Below are 17,942 nucleotides of genomic sequence, written 5' to 3'. Positions count from 1 at the left end.
ACTGTTGTCATGCTGCTCCTTCATTCACCCCCACCCACATACCCCTTCCCCTTCCCCTTCCCCTTCCCCTTCCCCTTCCCCTTCCCCTACGAATGTAAGAGATTTCGTCACAGTTAGTTCTCTAAGCCAGTGAGATAACCTAGTGGGCATGTTCATTAATTTTAGTTGTACAACCCCAAATGTAAGGTTGTGTTTTAAGTGCTATTCACTCCAACTGCATTTAAAATTTTTTTCTTCTTACAATTATGCTACAAGGGATTCATTGCATTTGAATTCAAAAGATTATATGTAAGTATGTGCTTCCATTCTACAATGCATTTGGGAAAAGTCATACCCTTCCCTGTCTGTCAAGCACAATAAAATTTAAAATTTTCCAGCACTTTGTTTAAGAATACTCTAAATGAAATGCATTGGAGTTTAATTTGATGGGATTTTGAAATTTGATTATACAGTAATATTTCTTTACCATAATATTGTCTGCCTTTCTTTTCATTGCGTTTGCATTATTATAACAAAGTGATTTTGTTTCCAGATTTGTTCTAGCATGCCAAGACACAGAAACAGGAGGTTTCAGTGATCGTCCTGGTGACATTCCAGATCCTTTCCATACCTTGTTTGGGCTGGCAGCATTGTCATTGCTTGGTGAGCCATCAATAAAGCCAGTAGACCCAACTTACTGCATGCCTAAACATGTGATTGACAGGCTAGGCCTCAGGCCTCAGAGACTGTCTGTATGATTTAACTGGCACAGAAACTGTTGAGAGAATAATTTTATAACAAGCTTGGGATCACTTGTGTATCAGGCTTTCCTGATTTGACATGCAAGATTTTTCTGAAGTCGTGTATTTTGTAAGAGACTCTATCAATAAGCTTTAGTGTTGAACTGTCTTTGTGAAGAGCAATTGTTCATTAGTCCAACATGCCATTGTAAGTATAATATCACAGCACAGTGGACATAAGCGACAAGCAATTGGAGGTATAGTATTCATATACAAAATTCAAAATGTAACTGCAGTAGGAGTGACTTTGTAATTATTGATGATGATAATTATTAGATAATTGCTGTACACATATTTCATGAGGTATATGTTAAGGGCACTGTGCACCAACAGCACTGGATTTAGTATTGTACTCTGAAATAGCTTCCAAATGCCATACTTGTCATTTAAACTAAAGATGGAATGTTAAATGGAGGACAGTGACAAAGTTACTGTCTCACACAGGCTGTAAATGATTTTGTTCGCATGTTACCTGTGAGTGGCTAATTTACTTTACGATATTCTGTGCATTTAATTGTAAATGTAAACATTGTTCCTGAGGTTCACAGTGTGCTAACACATCGTGTTGTTTTACTGGTCAGTAATTAATGTGATGAAAGCTACAACTCTTGGTGTCACTTGCCACGTGTCTGTGGCTTTCTCTTTTCCTTTCAGTTTCTTTTTATGTATCAATCTCATTGTGTGAATGAAAACTGTGTACAAGCACAATGCACTGCTAGTGACAGGAATGAAAATTTGTGTTTTATATACAGCTTATAGTAATTTTTAATAAGTTGTGGATTTATGTTTTGGAGCAGGACTCCATACCAGTCTCCTTTTTGTAATAATGGACATAAGGAAATTTACTGCCATCTTTTATGTGACTTATACTTTTACCACCAGAGAGAAGTAGCAACTTTACAATGATGTGTACATCGAAGCAAGCAGAGTGATCATTATTGTATTGTTATGTGGAATATTTTGTTAATACAATGAATCTGGATTTCTTAAACTTATATACTGTTTTATCATTTACAGTGAAACCCGATTCTAATGAACCCACTTTTAAAGAATTCCCTCTTTTAACGGATATCTCCATCTGTCCCAATGAAATTGGCACAATAACAGAATTACTGAACTTTGTTTTTAACTTACCTTACTTTAAGAAAAAGTCCACATTAAAGTGTTTCCAGTCCAGAACTTAGTTATGGTGAATTTCATGACATGTTCAAAAGTTTTTGGCTTTTTCTTTAATTTTAGATAAGTTTCATTAAACTGCTTCCAGAAAAAACTTATGTAATTGAAAATCAATAATTGTTCGTTTGTGTATGATTAAGAAGGACTTCCAAATAGTGAACTCACTGATAAGTTGATGGTTGCTCGTCAAGACCTGTCATCAGTGAAATAGTGACATTTTTATAATCATTAGCATAAGAAGTCTGTCACTTTTAGCTCTCTGATACACTTTTGGGCATAATATATCTGTGTGCCTTTATAGAACTAAGGTGGCATGTTGAGAAGAATTCACTTCGTTTCTCTTTCAGTGGAGAATGTATAAATATGGGAAGATGTATCAAAGTCAAGGAATCGAGCCATCAAGAATATATTATGCAGGGACTAAAGTATCAATTTCCTCATGTAGGTGACATGATCTAATACCACAGAAAACATTGCCATTAGGCCAATCACATAAATTGATCACATTGTGTTGTTTATCAGAATTCAGAATTCTACATTGTGAAAATTTTGTTTAGTCATGGTCAATGAATAAAAGAAAGCTTAAGAGTAATATGAAGCTAAAAGTTATTCATGATATTGAAGACACTCTGAATGTTAAATTCTCCAGCAAGGTAAACCAATATGATTTGGCACTGTTTTCCTCTTGTGATATAGAAAAAAATGCTGAATGTTGACACTCTGTCCTTCATCATTGATGAGGAAGAACATTCATGCCCCATCATCTAAATGGACCTACACATCTTCAGTTTTGCTGTGCTGTTATGAGTCCAAGTCAAACTCTGTATAGTTATCTGTGCTTTCAGTTTTCCCCTCAGTTCCATTCTTGGTTCCCTCAGTAGTGGCAAGCTATGCAGTGTTTGTGACAATAGAACAACAATGTATGACAGAAAAAGAGAGAGCCACAGGTTGTTGTGTGCTTGCAGCTAAGTGGCTTCTTTTAACACTGGAATATACACGCTATTTATCATGGCAGACACTAGAGGCTGGTCTTCAAGACTTGTAGATATTTTTTCTTCGTAATGTTCTTTTTCACTAAGATAGCAGTGAAAATATGAATAAATGCTATGTTAGCAAGGTTTTATCAACAACAATTAAAATATTGAATGTGGTTAATTAACAACATTTTTATTTATTTTTCTAAATTTCACTGTATGAAGAACCCTGAAAAAAAGAGCCTATATCTGTTATAATTTTTTTTGTTATCTTGATAGACTTTATTACTTTTCTTGTTTTCACACAGAGCAGTTGTTCCACTTCACTACAGAGGTTGAGTATTTGCCACATAGGTTTCTATTGCAATTACTGCAAACAATTTTTTCATGTCACAATGCTGCTTCTTGGCTGGAGTTTTTTCTTTTACTACTGCAGTGGATTCTTGAGGTTCATACGCAGCATTTCTCATACAATGAAGAAGTGATAGTTTTGGCCTTTTTGCAATATGTGGTTGAACTAAACCTTTAACAAGTTTGGCAAGAAATAATCTGATGCCTTGATTTCATATTTTTAACATGATATGTCGTGTTTTATATAAAAAGAAATACCACATATGCTGCAACTCCACTTATGTCAACTGACTTCATGAATAATGCCAGGGGACATCTCGTTTTTCTTTTGCAGGAATAAGTGTGCACCATCTGTTCTAATGAGTCCACCTGACCTTTCATCTCATTATAGTACTTTATTAAAGCAGACATAGAAGCATCTTCACTAATTACATTTGATGTACAATCCATTGTAGAAAGTACCACTAGGCTTTTATTGTTTTTTGGAACATGCGACAATAGAGTATGATCATGAGCTACATCAAATTCTGCAGTATGTTCCTCCTGGCTCTTCTTTGCCAAAAGTTCTGTACGTACAAATCTTTCATTTTGTCGAACTATAGTCAGAAACCTGCCAGATCCATGGATGTGAAGAAATTAGCTATTATGATATTTCGGCAGCTACCGAAATAGTTTAAGATGAGTGACGACAGTGAAACCAACATTTTTACTTCATTCGTTTCCTTATTTTCCGAGATATGGCAGCCCATTCAGTTGGCGGAAATTTTTAGTCACGTGTCCGGAAAATTTTTATTCCATATTTATCAGGTTTTGAACTTTTATACAGCTCAACTGTACACCTTCAAAGAATGAACAGACTGTTCATCTATCATCAGATTTTCATTTGGTAGATAATATTTTCCAGGATTATGATTTATATACTCCCAAATGTTTCTGAGTGCAACAAGTTCATCTTTCTCTCTTTGAAAACTTCTTGCAGCTTTATCATTGAATTGCAAAAACAATAACAAGTCTTTAAGTCTCTGAAGACCCATTGTGGCTCTAAATATTGGTGGACCACGCTTCTTGCTCCACAGTACAGAAATCGCTGGGATCATCAGATGTTTTCAGTAGGTGAAGAAATTCTTCGTCTATCAATTTCCTTTCAGATACGTTGTAAGACCAACAGCTAATATATTTTGTAGCTATCGGGTCTCATTCAACAATGGAGCATTACATCACAGAAATGCACAGTAAACAATGAACTATAAATGAAGCAAATAAATAAAAAGAAACATGACAAAAATATGAACGGAGCCTGAGAGATTCGGCTTACAGTATTAGTGCATGAGTGTTTTTAAAAATCAATTAAGTTATTAAAAAATATATAAAATTTTAGTGATTATTATTTATAGGAGAAAAACAAGATACTAGAAGAATAACTAACTGATGAAATTTTAATACAAATGTTTATGGCTGATAAAAAAGAAAATGGAAACATAATGGGTCTTGGAGACTTACCTTAGGTATTCTAGAGTTAATTATTTTCGAAAAGCAGATCATAGGTTAGTGGTGTGCTTCCAGGTATAAAGCTGAGTTGTTGTTTTAATTGTATGCGCAGTACTGTACACCTGGAAGCACACAATTAAACAACCATGCTGAGAAAACCTGAGATGTCAAATGAAAGGCGGTTTTATTTTCTTCACTACATTATCATGAGTCATGATGGGCATCAGAAGTTTGTTTTATTGTTAAAACATTGTATACAGCCACATTTTTAAATGCTAGGACATGTTCTGAGGCATCAAGGGATCACCAGTTTAGTATTGGAGGGAAGTGTGGAGGGTAAAAATTGTAGAGGGAGACCAAGAGATGAATACACTAAGCAGATTCAAAAGGATGTAGGTTGCAGTAGTTACTCGAGGATGAAGAAGCTTGCACAGGATAGAGTGGCATGGAGAGCTTCATCAAACCAGTCTCTGGACTGAAGACCACGACAGCAACAATGAGAATGATGAATAATCGCAACTCAATAACCTCTGCTAAGCAAGAAATTACCAATGCAGAAACTTTTGTAAAAACTGAACATTTATGAAACAAACAGAACATTACTGCAAAAATGTATGGAAAAGATGGTTTAGAAATCCATTCTCCCCACATAACACATAATGAAAATGAATTTTTCTGTATTATGAGTCATCCAAATGAAGCATTACTATGTAAATATTATTCAGATATTGAATAACTGTAAATAACTGCTTGAATAGAACCTTACCCAATGAGGGCATTATTTGTGTAAAGTTTTCAATGCTAAGATTCAGACTTAGTTGTAAAAGTACTGTAATCAGAACTATTGAATGTAATATGATTAAATGTCTCATGGGGTTAAAGGCACTGCCCCAGTTGTCCACTGATTTCCTCTGGGACTAGACTGAATAGTGGGGCAAAACAAAGGAACTTAATTTGGAGTGAAAGATAAAATCTGACCTCACACATAGCAAAACCAACAGTGGCAATAATTGATGCTGTATACTGTTCAAAAACCAAACACATGTAATTAACTAATGTACTCATCCTATGGATGTCATTTTGTAAAACACATCTTTGGGTTTCTGTCATTTGTCACCATTTACACCAATGTTCAATATTTATGTACATATGACAAAACTGGGGAAAAAAAAAATGTTTTCCCCAGTGTCTATATCCCTAGCTTCTTATGTTAATCAAAAAGAAAAACAAAACAACCTAAAAGAAAATATAATAAATTCAGATTCAGATTTTGCCCTTCTCTCTTGTACATTCTACTACGAATAATCTATCCTTATATAAAACTTCCTGGCAGATTAAAACCGTGTGCCTGGACTGAGACCTGAACTGGGGACCTATGCCTTTCGTGGGCAAGTGCCCAACCATCTGAGCTACCCAAGTACAATTCACACCCCATCCTCACAGCTTTACTTCTGCCAGTACCTCATCTCCTACCTTCCAAACTTCACAAAAGCTTTCCTGAGAACCTCATTCTGGAAATATCCTTATATATAATCCATTCTCTCTCTCTCTCTCTCTCTCTCTCTCTCTCTCTCTCTCTCTCTGTGTGTGTGTGTGTGTGTGTGTGTGTGTGTGTGTGTGTGTGTGTGTGTGTGTGTGTGCATGCGTGCATGCGTGTCCTAAACCAATGGATTGATTTTTGACACACATATTGCTTGTAATAAGGGAATTGGCACAGGGGGAGGGGTGTTTGTCCGACCCTCTTAGCTGCCATAGGAATGGAGATACTGCAAAAAAGTGTTTCTACCTGTTACACGTAGGCTGCCCTGCATGACAGGGATGTTCTGTGAGTATTATCGGCATGTCCTTTAGGGTGAGTATTATCGGCATGTCCTGCAAGTACTACATCTGGAGATAGGCATGACTGAGCATAGAGGAGAGAGGTCTTGGATATTTTGAGATGAAGGAGAGTGAGGTGGACAGACAGAGGAGAGGGTGAGGCTGAGATAGACAGACACTACAGGAGGATGATATGGAGAGAGATGGAGCAGAGGACATGAACAGAGAAAAGCATTATGGGGATGAACAGAGAGAGGGGAGGAGGAGATGGTCATAAGCAGAGGAGGGAGAGGTGTAGGTGGGAGGTGGAAAGTGTAGAAGAGTAGTAGGCAGGTGTAAAAGGAAGAAGAGAGAGAAGAAGATGGACATAGAGGCTAAGGAAGATTTAGACAGGAGGAGGGGAGGGGAAGATGTAGTTGGAGACAGGAGATAATGTACATGGACAAAGAGAGGAAAAGGAGGTGTGTGTGTGTGTGTGTGTGTGTGTGTGTGTGTGTGTGTGTGGGCCCGCATGTGTGTGTGGGCGCATGTGTGTGTGGGCGCAGGTGTGTGTGGGCGCATGTGTGTGTTTGGAGCTTACAGGTGCTCAACACCGAGGTTATCAGTGAAAGGAAGAGTAAGAAGTGCATTCTATATGCATGTTGTGTTGGAGTAGTTTTGGTCTGCTTCATTAGCCTGCTTTGCATGGCAGTCTACATGTCATGGGAAAAAAGGTTTTCCCAGCCCGTGACACATAGGTTTTTCTCCATATATGTATATATGCAGCCAATTAAGCTTTAATTTTTTAATTAATTTAAAGGCCAAGCAATGAGAGTCTCATTTAAAATTCAATGCCAGTGAAATAATTTACAGAAAATTTGAAGTTAACTGTAACCCAAGATTACTTAATATTTGTTAAGGCAAGACACACCTTATTTAAGACACACATGTAATAAGGGTAAAGCTGTAATAAAGGCAGACATAAACTTGAACAACAGTGCCAGAACAGGTTAGAAAGGCCTTAGTTACCAAATGGTGAGAATAACACGTGAGTAAAAACTTGACTGATTAGAAAGAAACTAAATCCATACCTAAAACAATGAAAAGCACTTTAACACTAACATCTAGACAAGATCATTTTAAACCCAGAAAAAAACATCAATTTAAGGTTTAACAAATTTTCCAACCAAATTTCAACAGATTAAGGTATATACTGGGATGCCAATGCACATCAAAATTTGCTTAAGGTGAGGGCTGCAAGCTAACAGATACAAATTAATAATTATTCCAAGTATAAACTTAACTTAAACAGGAACATTAAGTAGTGTGGCTGTGGTTGGAGGAAACAGTATGAATGACAGACAGTGCCAAGTGTATGCACTCCAAACAATATAAATAGCCAGCTAAGCACACTGACGGGGCATGAGTAAGTGGGGCCTGATCTTGGGTAACATATAGCAGTAATGGAGTACAAAGATTATTAACAACAGTCAATTTAAATTAGACAGAATTCCAACACAGCTGTGCATTAAATAAATAACTCTTAGGGTACAATTAATTAATCTAAGCTACTGGTGTCAGAAGCCACAGAAGTTGAATGCGCACCAGAGGGGATAGACCTCGATACCCACTAGAGGTCTCTGTGCTCCGGCACGCACCTGTGTCACGAGCCTCACCGTGTGAGTGTGGCACTATCTGTACCACGTGAAGTCTGTGGCAAATTGTGTTTTCCGTGGTCTCGTATTTAGGTGCTACCCTGGCAGTCTGGTAATTGCTGTAGTTCGAGTGTGCATCTCGACCGTACTGTGTCCCAGTTCCATGTGTTGAGATAAATACTGTCATTGTTTGGAGTGTTCATGCATTGTTATTGTCATGTCATGCTTATCACCTCAGTTCTTGCTTGCTTGTGTCGAGTTGTGTCTTAGTTAGTCGAAGTGTCTGTTGTCCCATACTTGTTCATTGTCCTGTCTGTTCATTGTTAGTGATACCTCCAGTCCAGTGCCTCCCCCCCCCCCCCCCCCCCCCCACCTCCGCCTGGTTGCTTTTCTTCTCCATTCTCTACCATGCACCATTTGTCGGTCGCTTGTTGTTATAACAAAGCTCTTACCAAATACCATGACAACTTAACTGCTTTTTGTTAAATACTTTAGCCAAAAGATTTAAGAAACCAGTTACAAATATCTTTAAAAAAATTTCAGCAACAAAATAGTAATATCATAAAATTTTTCCATCTTAGCAAATCATTAAAGTATCCACAAGGACACCTGCATGACATTCAAAGGTCAGTCCATAGCAGTTTGGAGAGAACAAATACGTCCTGGACAGGCGCGGCTCGTAATTAAAGGCTCTGAGGCGGAGCCGCCCCAAAATATATGTTAAAGTAAATTTCGCAAGAACGTATTACATAATTTAAATTATCAGGACGAATTTCGCATATTTCCCGTTCCGATTAAAATAACGACGGTCAACATTTTTGGAACTGTTTGTATCGATAGATGTTTTCCGAATGGTTAGTAGTGTTTAGGCTGCGCCTTGAAACGTCCGTAAGCTGCATGTAGTAGCGGTTTGGGGGCGTGGCTTCTACAAAGTACTGCTCTTTATGGGCGACCCGAAGGCTCAGGGCTTGCAGCCTAAGGGTGTCGTACCAACCACCACATATTTTTCAGGTTCCACTATCTATGTAATAAAGGAATGTAGAGTGGCCGAAACTTCGCTATCCAATCTCTGTCTCTGCATATCTCTACTACGCTTCGATGTGTCATTAGTCGACATTTAGTATTATTGTTTTGATAATGTTTTACATAGTTGTTTTGTTTCTGCTATTGGCTATTTTATCCACATTTAGAATAAGTTTGCAAATATCCCGCCAGAGTGCACTACACTACAGTAACGTAACAGTACTGCCATCTAGCGAGAGTTTCATAAGTGGTTAGAGGACAAAACGCGCGAAATTTGTCCCGTTACTTTACCTTCCTTGCTTGCTGATGCTGACTGCTTTTGTTGATATCGTGTGATATTAGCAAGTTTCTTTTTCTGAGTATATTTTGCAGGATTTTAGTGAGTTTTACTTGTTGGTGAATACCTGCAACATACCGCGAGTGTGAAACAAGCGCAATATGAATTCAGTGTGCAAATTAATAGGTAAAAACTTGGAACACGGCCATAGGATGAAAGTGAAAGAACTTGGTGCTTCCAGACCCGCATTAAAGATCTCTCCGAAACGCGTCTTTTCATATGATTTGCTGCAAAGTGTCAGAAAATGCAATAATGACGTATAAAAACACTAACCAAAGATTTTAACACGAAGTTAGCTTCTAATGATATTTAATACCTGATTATAGAAGATACAGTACGTAAAATTATGGGTAGAGCGTGATCTGCCCACCCCCTCCCCCTGAATTCTTAGTTGTTTACGTCAGACTAATCTGTAGCGTAACCCGAGGTCTATGTTGGCTCTGATCAATAAATGCCACAGCCTTCCCCCGTATAGAAACCACGAGCCGCGCCTGGTCCTGGAACAGACTAAAATGTATCTGAGGCACTTAAATGGAACTTTCACTTTATATAATTTCTCAGAATAGGCCTTTAGCATTAGCTTCAAGAAAACCAGAAAAATGAAAGCAAATTAAAAATAGGCCAATGAAATAGTAACTCCGATACACATTCTGATGTGAACAATTAAACATCCATCACAACTGATAATACTAAACATCTTCCTGTGGCTCCAATCGAAAATTTCATGTCAAATCATTTACTTTATAACTCAGAAGAATTAACGGGAAGTGGACAAGAACAAGTTACGCATAGACTGATGCATTGCAACCTTCCAAAAAAGCTTCCTTCTGGAACATGGTGTATTACACTTGCTAAAGATTCACAAATACCATAGATACATAAGATTAACACATCAAACAAATTACAATAAGGCATCAGCCTTTGAATCAGTCTAAAATGTCTACCAGATATTAGAATCACATTGCCCTTTGAATACCATAGAGACATGGGCATCCATAGCCAACAAATGGAAGACACACCAAAATGACAGTGAACACTGCCCTGACCACTTGACAGCCTTCTGATAAATCACAGCACAAGCAATGTCAGGACTCAATAACTTACATGGGGTAACGTGATCCCAATATTGGTCACCTGCCAAGAGTTAACACCACGATGAAGAGGCCCCATGGAAAGCTCGTTATAGCGTTGGTCCTCAGCTGATACTTCTCACAAATCTGCCACCATGTCCAGAGCCACCAAACAAGAGGGCACTGTGCTTGAACGGTGAGTTGTTAGTCAAAGATTATAAGAATAGTGATATTGATACATTGCAAGAAAGCTGCCACAGATCAAACTCCCCTACAACAGCTCCTATTATGCAACCCAGTGTGATTTAGGGCTAAACCTCATGACTTTCCTTAACCTGGTTAACATGTATCCTAGATAACTTGCCAATCTTAATGTTGCACATAGTAAATTGACTGAGCTCAATAACTGAAGAATCCAACAAGGGCCCATGAATTAGGGACAGTTTATTAGAAGGTTGTAGCTAACCTCCTCGGCCCATGGAAAAGTTCCGCAGGGGTGCCTGCTGTGGCTATGTCTAAGACGCTGCCTGTGATGGGTTAAGTTGATGTTATTCCAAGCCTTATACCAATTAGTTTCTATAATGCTCGATTTGATCTTGTTGGGCAAACTTTCATCAAGAGGCCGTAAATGGTGGCTTTAAGAGCAACATGCTGAATGGTATTAAATGCAAAATTAAGCCATGGGATAGAACTGTCCCACTTCATCTAGGCCTTAACATGGAAGATGATAAGCACTGAGTTAAAAGTTCCTATTAACCCTCTTGGGAAACGATCCCTGTGGATAATAAGGAGTAGCTTCAACATGGTGAACGCCATTTTGAAAAAATGAAAAAAAAAATCTTCTGAACTCCTTGGAGACAAATGTGGGAGCATTGTCACTAACCAAGCCCTTGGGTTGACTGAAAATGGAGAATATCTTAGATAGATGTTGAATGGTCAAGCCAGCAGTGACACCCCAACTAGGAATTGACCAAGTAAAATGGGTAAACACATCTACTACCACAAGATTGTAATGATACCCATTCCTAGTATGAAGAAGGGGACTTACATAATCAATATAATTTTTGTCCATGGGGTTATCTATGTGAGTAGAATTCAAAAAAACCTTCCAAGAATTGGGATTAGGCTTTTGCACTCCTCCACCAAACTCGAACATCCTTATATGAGGAAGGCCAGGTAACATGTTCCCTAATCTTAACAAGGGTTGTACGTAGTCCCAAGTGACCCCCTATAATTGAGTTATGAAAATAGTGAAACCCAGCAGGTATTAACTCACTAGGGAGATAAATTTTTAATTTCTTGCCTTGGCTATCCTTACGACAAACAATGAACATGCTAAGAACGTAATCATTAACCTGCTCTCCCTCTTGTAAGCAGCATTTAATAGGTCAAATAACTGGATCTTGATTTTGCTTAAGCTAATTATCAGCGAATAACTATGGAACTTCTATGAGTATGGCTCCTGTACACCTGATGTTATGACCAACATCCCCTGGCCCAGAATGGTCATGTTCTTCGAACATTCTGCTAAAGGCATTGGTTGCTTGATTCTCAGTGCCTTTAATGTGCCTAACTACGAACTTAAATGTGGATATATGGAGAGTTCAACAGGCAATTCTTCCCACTTTTCTGGGTTGCCCCAGAACCCAGCTTAATGCCTGATTATCTGCTCCAAGCTGAAACTCCCTATGCTCTAAATAAAATTTGAACTTCTCTAGGGCACAGAGAACAGCGATAACTTTCCATTCATGTACCAAATATGTTAATTCAGCAAGTGATAATCCTCTTGAGGCATAGGCTATAGGATGTCTTCGCCACTCAAATTATTGCGAAAGTACAGAGGGCCACACCGGAGTTTGAAGCATGGCTTCAAAGGAGGCTTGTTGGCTTTCACCCCAGACAAAAACTTTTCCTTTCTTACATAACTTAGTGAGGGGAGCAGATATCTGCGAAAAATTTGGTACAAGTTTCAGAAAAAAATTGACCATGCCAATAAATCTGGCTACATCCATCTTATTCTGAGGTGATGGAAAGTATACAGATCACCCGTTTGCCTTTAATCCATTTTGATTCCACAAACCAAAACTAAATGACCCAAAAAGGAAACCTCCAATCTAGCAAATTTGATCGTAACTGGTTTGACCATAACACCTGCCTCTCTAAAATGAAGTAACACTTGATGAAGATGAACCAAATATTCATCAAAACTTGCACTGTAGCTTGCAAAGCTGCACCAGGTAGTTGTAGGGGTACTTAAATTTAATGTCTCGAAGCACATTATCTAACAAATGAGACAATATTGCACCCCAGGTGGAAAGCCCAAATGAAACATGATTTAACTCATAAAGATTTGAATCGGTACAGAAGCCAGTAACATGTTTGCAGTCCTCAGTTCAGAATATCGTATAATAAGCATGGTTCGTATCTAAGACAGTAAAATAATGTGTCCCCGAAAACCAAGTAAAACAACTGTATAAATCCCATAAAGGAATAGAGTATTCAGATGACTTTTTCATTGCGAATCCTATAATTGGCAACTGCTCAATGAATGCCCTCCTGCCTCTTGGGAACGAAAGAGACAGGGGAGGCATAAAGGGAGGTGGACACCCCAATAATCCCTTCATGAATCATACCATTGATTATTTCCCTAAGAGTTTTCGTCATGGTATGGAGTAATCGATAAGGAACTAACCTAACAGGTACATCATCCTTCAAATGGACCTTGTACACAGTTCTACTGATAACACCAAGTGTATCAGTTAGACTGTCGTGGAAACACTGAGGGATGTACAACAACCTCCTACCTTAGCCACTGTCCAAGTGAGCAATATCAAAACGATGACCATGCACACGCACCATATTAGCAAGGTAACACACTTGACAAGAGCAGAGAGCAATACATACACTAGGACAAAACTTGAAATGAAACATTTTACCACCATAATCAAAAACAAGTCCAGTATGAAATATAAAATTTCACACTTAAAGTAAATTAACAGTGAGACGAACAGCTACTAACAGATTAAATAGCCATGAAAACCCCAGGATACTAAGTTTACCCCACACTTCACCTATCAGAGGCAACGTTTGCCATTGACACGAAGTTGTACCTGATCAGAAGCATGCAAGGAGGGCAACTTGCAAATGGTATGGAACTCGAGATACCATTGATAATCAAATAAGGAAAAGGTACTACCAGAGTCAAGAATAGCACAAACGGATGTCTTCCACACACTGCTGATGTAATATATGCGCACTATCTAGGCGCTTTAGGGGCATTACTCCTTGCCCATATTCTTCTGGCATCAGCTGCTCGGACGCAAACCTCGCTAGACCGTGCAGACTCACATCAAATGACGTGGATTACCACATCGATTACAATTCCTGACATTACATTGAAAATAAGGAACTCATTTCAAACTCTCAAGATTCTGGCAAAAACTAGGCTGGACATTCGCTCTTCTGTCAAGGCATTCATCAGTCAACCGCATTTCTTCAATAGAGACAAGCAAATGATGATTTCAGCCAAAGACGGTGTTTAGTGAAAAAGGTAACTTACGAACATCCCTCCAAGAAAATTATGAAGAACAACCAACTCTGTGACCAGAAGCTGTATAGTGGTCATGGTGTTCCAAAACACTCTTCATAAAATAAGCTAAGTTCTCATCAATAGATTACACACTGTGCAAATATTTATTCTCCAGTTCTCATTTAAATTGAGGGACTAATTTCAGCTGTACTTTTCATTCCTGAGTGGTCCTAGTGAAGATTCATTTAAAAGTACGTCATCATACTCAATCTTGCAGCCCTCGACCAGATATCGGATTTGGCACACAGCTGCTGCTGGGGGTGTCCACATTGCCGTTTTCCAAATCTCTTGAATGTTTCGCCCTTGCGATCGACGACGAGCGTCGGCCCACCAAAAGTTTAAAAGTTTGCGGTCTGCACAATCCTGACCTAGTGCACAGCTTGTGGGACAGCGTGGCTCGACTGCGAAATGCGCCTTTCGGCTCCTCTCTCTGGCTACAGTATGCTGTTGTCCACAGTGGCACTGGCGTTGCCCATGGGGCTTCATGTAAGGCGACTGCACGTCGCTCGGCCAACAGCGGCCTACTGCAGACCGACACTTAAGAGACACCAAATACAAATCGACATCGAGAGACAGGCCCTGTCATATGGCACTCGCGACGTATATGCTGAAATTGAATGTAAAGAATGCGTCTTTTGTAGTGGGCGTCCCTCTACTGCAGTGTCACACATGACGAATAAAAAGGAAAACAGTAGAACGTCTGTGTAGGGCCATGTTTTTACCTACAGTGTCACTTGGCTGAATGTGTATAAGGCTCTGTGGCATCACTCAAACGCAGCCAAATTGTCACACTAGCTGTGTATCTCTAACAAAGTTGACGTATGTCCTCACCTCGGTGCCGGTTAAAACGATTTCGCCCCCGGGTGGGCTCGAACCACCAACCTTTCGGTTAACAGCCGAACGCGCTAGCCGATTGCGCCACGGAGGCCTTGACTTTGGCTCCCTTGTGCTCTGTATATCAACGCAATTCGTATACCTTCTGCAGGAATCTCGCAGAATGGTAGCATTTGCTTACGCCTCTTCACATGGATAACGTGCATGCACACTGTAGCGAGGCTCGTAAACGAATGACATCGCCAAGCATGACATTATACTACAAAATGCATACAAACCAATGTTCAACCTATGCATTCAGAAAACCTCTGAGGCCAGTAGAATACTTGTCATAGGTTGTAGAACATCCCTTTCATTCAGTGTACTGCCATGTGTTAGATGCTGCTCGAGATAGCTCCGCTCCTTGCAGGAAGGTTTAAAAAATGAATGCCTTCTGTGAGGTTCGAACTCACGACCCCTGGTTTACGAGACCAGTGCTCTACCACTGAGCTAAGAAGGCGGCAGCTTAGCGTTTGTGAGCTATCCCCAAATTGGTACTTCATCATACTGAATCTTGCAGCCCTCGACCAGATATCGGATTTGGCACACAGCTGCTGCTGGGGGTGTCCACATTGCCGTTTTCCAAATCTCTTGAATGTTTCGACCTTGCGATCGACGACGAGCGTCGGCCCACCAAAAGTTTAAAAGTTTGCGGTCTGCACAATCCTGACCTAGTGCACAGCTTGTGGGACAGCGTGGCTCGACTGCGAAATGCGCCTTTCGGCTCCTCTCTCTGGCTACAGTATGCTGTTGTCCACAGTGGCACTGGCGTTGCCCATGGGGCTTCATGTAAGGCGACTGCACGTCGCTCGGCCAACAGCGGCCTACTGCAGACCGACACTTAAGAGACACCAAATACAAATCGACATCGAGAGACAGGCCCTGTCATATGGCACTCGCGACGTATATGCTGAAATTGAATGTAAAGAATGCGTCTTTTGTAGTGGGCGTCCCTCTACTGCAGTGTCACACATGACGAATAAAAAGGAAAACAGTAGAACGTCTGTGTAGGGCCATGTTTTTACCTACAGTGTCACTTGGCTGAATGTGTATAAGGCTCTGTGGCATCACTCAAACGCAGCCAAATTGTCACACTAGCTGTGTATCTCTAACAAAGTTGACGTATGTCCTCACCTCGGTGCCGGTTAAAACGATTTCGCCCCCGGGTGGGCTCGAACCACCAACCTTTCGGTTAACAGCCGAACGCGCTAGCCGATTGCGCCACGGAGGCCTTGACTTTGGCTCCCTTGTGCTCTGTATATCAACGCAATTCGTATACCTTCTGCAGGAATCTCGCAGAATGGTAGCATTTGCTTACGCCTCTTCACATGGATAACGTGCATGCACACTGTAGCGAGGCTCGTAAACGAATGACATCGCCAAGCATGACATTATACTACAAAATGCATACAAACCAATGTTCAACCTATGCATTCAGAAAACCTCTGAGGCCAGTAGAATACTTGTCATAGGTTGTAGAACATCCCTTTCATTCAGTGTACTGCCATGTGTTAGATGCTGCTCGAGATAGCTCCGCTCCTTGCAGGAAGGTTTAAAAAATGAATGCCTTCTGTGAGGTTCGAACTCACGACCCCTGGTTTACGAGACCAGTGCTCTACCACTGAGCTAAGAAGGCGGCAGCTTAGCGTTTGTGAGCTATCCCCAAATTGGTACTTCATCATACTGAATCTTGCAGCCCTCGACCAGATATCGGATTTGGCACACAGCTGCTGCTGGGGGTGTCCACATTGCCGTTTTCCAAATCTCTTGAATGTTTCGCCCTTGCGATCGACGACGAGCGTCGGCCCACCAAAAGTTTGCGGTCTGCACAATCCTGACCTAGTGCACAGCTTGTGGGACAGCGTGGCTCGACTGCGAAATGCGCCTTTCGGCTCCTCTCTCTGGCTACAGTATGCTGTTGTCCACAGTGGCACTGGCGTTGCCCATGGGGCTTCATGTAAGGCGACTGCACGTCGCTCGGCCAACAGCGGCCTACTGCAGACCGACACTTAAGAGACACCAAATACAAATCGACATCGAGAGACAGGCCCTGTCATATGGCACTCGCGACGTATATGCTGAAATTGAATGTAAAGAATGCGTCTTTTGTAGTGGGCGTCCCTCTACTGCAGTGTCACACATGACGAATAAAAAGGAAAACAGTAGAACGTCTGTGTAGGGCCATGTTTTTACCTACAGTGTCACTTGGCTGAATGTGTATAAGGCTCTGTGGCATCACTCAAACGCAGCCAAATTGTCACACTAGCTGTGTATCTCTAACAAAGTTGACGTATGTCCTCACCTCGGTGCCGGTTAAAACGATTTCGCCCCCGGGTGGGCTCGAACCACCAACCTTTCGGTTAACAGCCGAACGCGCTAGCCGATTGCGCCACGGAGGCCTTGACTTTGGCTCCCTTGTGCTCTGTATATCAACGCAATTCGTATACCTTCTGCAGGAATCTCGCAGAATGGTAGCATTTGCTTACGCCTCTTCACATGGATAACGTGCATGCACACTGTAGCGAGGCTCGTAAACGAATGACATCGCCAAGCATGACATTATACTACAAAATGCATACAAACCAATGTTCAACCTATGCATTCAGAAAACCTCTGAGGCCAGTAGAATACTTGTCATAGGTTGTAGAACATCCCTTTCATTCAGTGTACTGCCATGTGTTAGATGCTGCTCGAGATAGCTCCGCTCCTTGCAGGAAGGTTTAAAAAATGAATGCCTTCTGTGAGGTTCGAACTCACGACCCCTGGTTTACGAGACCAGTGCTCTACCACTGAGCTAAGAAGGCGGCAGCTTAGCGTTTGTGAGCTATCC

General features: G+C 40.5%; 1 protein-coding gene and 6 non-coding genes across 8 annotated transcripts in view; 1 reads left to right on the top strand and 6 right to left on the bottom strand.

Moving 5' to 3' along the window:
- The window catches only part of LOC126484325 (geranylgeranyl transferase type-2 subunit beta), a 73,391-nt gene extending 71,617 nt beyond the window's left edge, over positions 1-1,774 (top strand). For both annotated transcript variants that reach the window (XM_050107768.1, XM_050107767.1), the window contains exon 7: positions 533-1,774. In XM_050107768.1, the coding sequence (XP_049963725.1) occupies positions 533-737 (205 nt within the window). In that variant the 3' untranslated portion in view covers positions 738-1,774. The remainder of the gene's footprint in view (positions 1-532) is intronic.
- A 13,319-nt stretch (positions 1,775-15,093) lies between these two features.
- On the bottom strand, positions 15,094-15,167 carry Trnan-guu (transfer RNA asparagine (anticodon GUU)). The gene has a single exon. It is a non-coding gene; the product is annotated as a tRNA-Asn (tRNA).
- Positions 15,168-15,500: 333 nt separating this feature from the next.
- Positions 15,501-15,572, bottom strand: Trnat-cgu (transfer RNA threonine (anticodon CGU)). Its single transcript has one exon. It is a non-coding gene; the product is annotated as a tRNA-Thr (tRNA).
- Positions 15,573-16,269: 697 nt separating this feature from the next.
- Trnan-guu (transfer RNA asparagine (anticodon GUU)) lies at positions 16,270-16,343 on the bottom strand. The gene has a single exon. It is a non-coding gene; the product is annotated as a tRNA-Asn (tRNA).
- Positions 16,344-16,676: 333 nt separating this feature from the next.
- Trnat-cgu (transfer RNA threonine (anticodon CGU)) lies at positions 16,677-16,748 on the bottom strand. Its single transcript has one exon. It is a non-coding gene; the product is annotated as a tRNA-Thr (tRNA).
- A 689-nt stretch (positions 16,749-17,437) lies between these two features.
- Trnan-guu (transfer RNA asparagine (anticodon GUU)) lies at positions 17,438-17,511 on the bottom strand. Its single transcript has one exon. It is a non-coding gene; the product is annotated as a tRNA-Asn (tRNA).
- A 333-nt stretch (positions 17,512-17,844) lies between these two features.
- On the bottom strand, positions 17,845-17,916 carry Trnat-cgu (transfer RNA threonine (anticodon CGU)). Its single transcript has one exon. It is a non-coding gene; the product is annotated as a tRNA-Thr (tRNA).
- Between the last annotated feature and the right edge of the window lie 26 nt (positions 17,917-17,942).

The sequence above is a fragment of the Schistocerca serialis genome, chromosome 6 (assembly GCF_023864345.2).
Source record: "Schistocerca serialis cubense isolate TAMUIC-IGC-003099 chromosome 6, iqSchSeri2.2, whole genome shotgun sequence".
In the NCBI taxonomy this organism is placed as follows: Eukaryota; Metazoa; Arthropoda; class Insecta; order Orthoptera; family Acrididae; genus Schistocerca; species Schistocerca serialis.
Note: the sequence above shows the minus strand (reverse complement) of the source record. Positions and strands in the feature narration are given on the sequence as shown.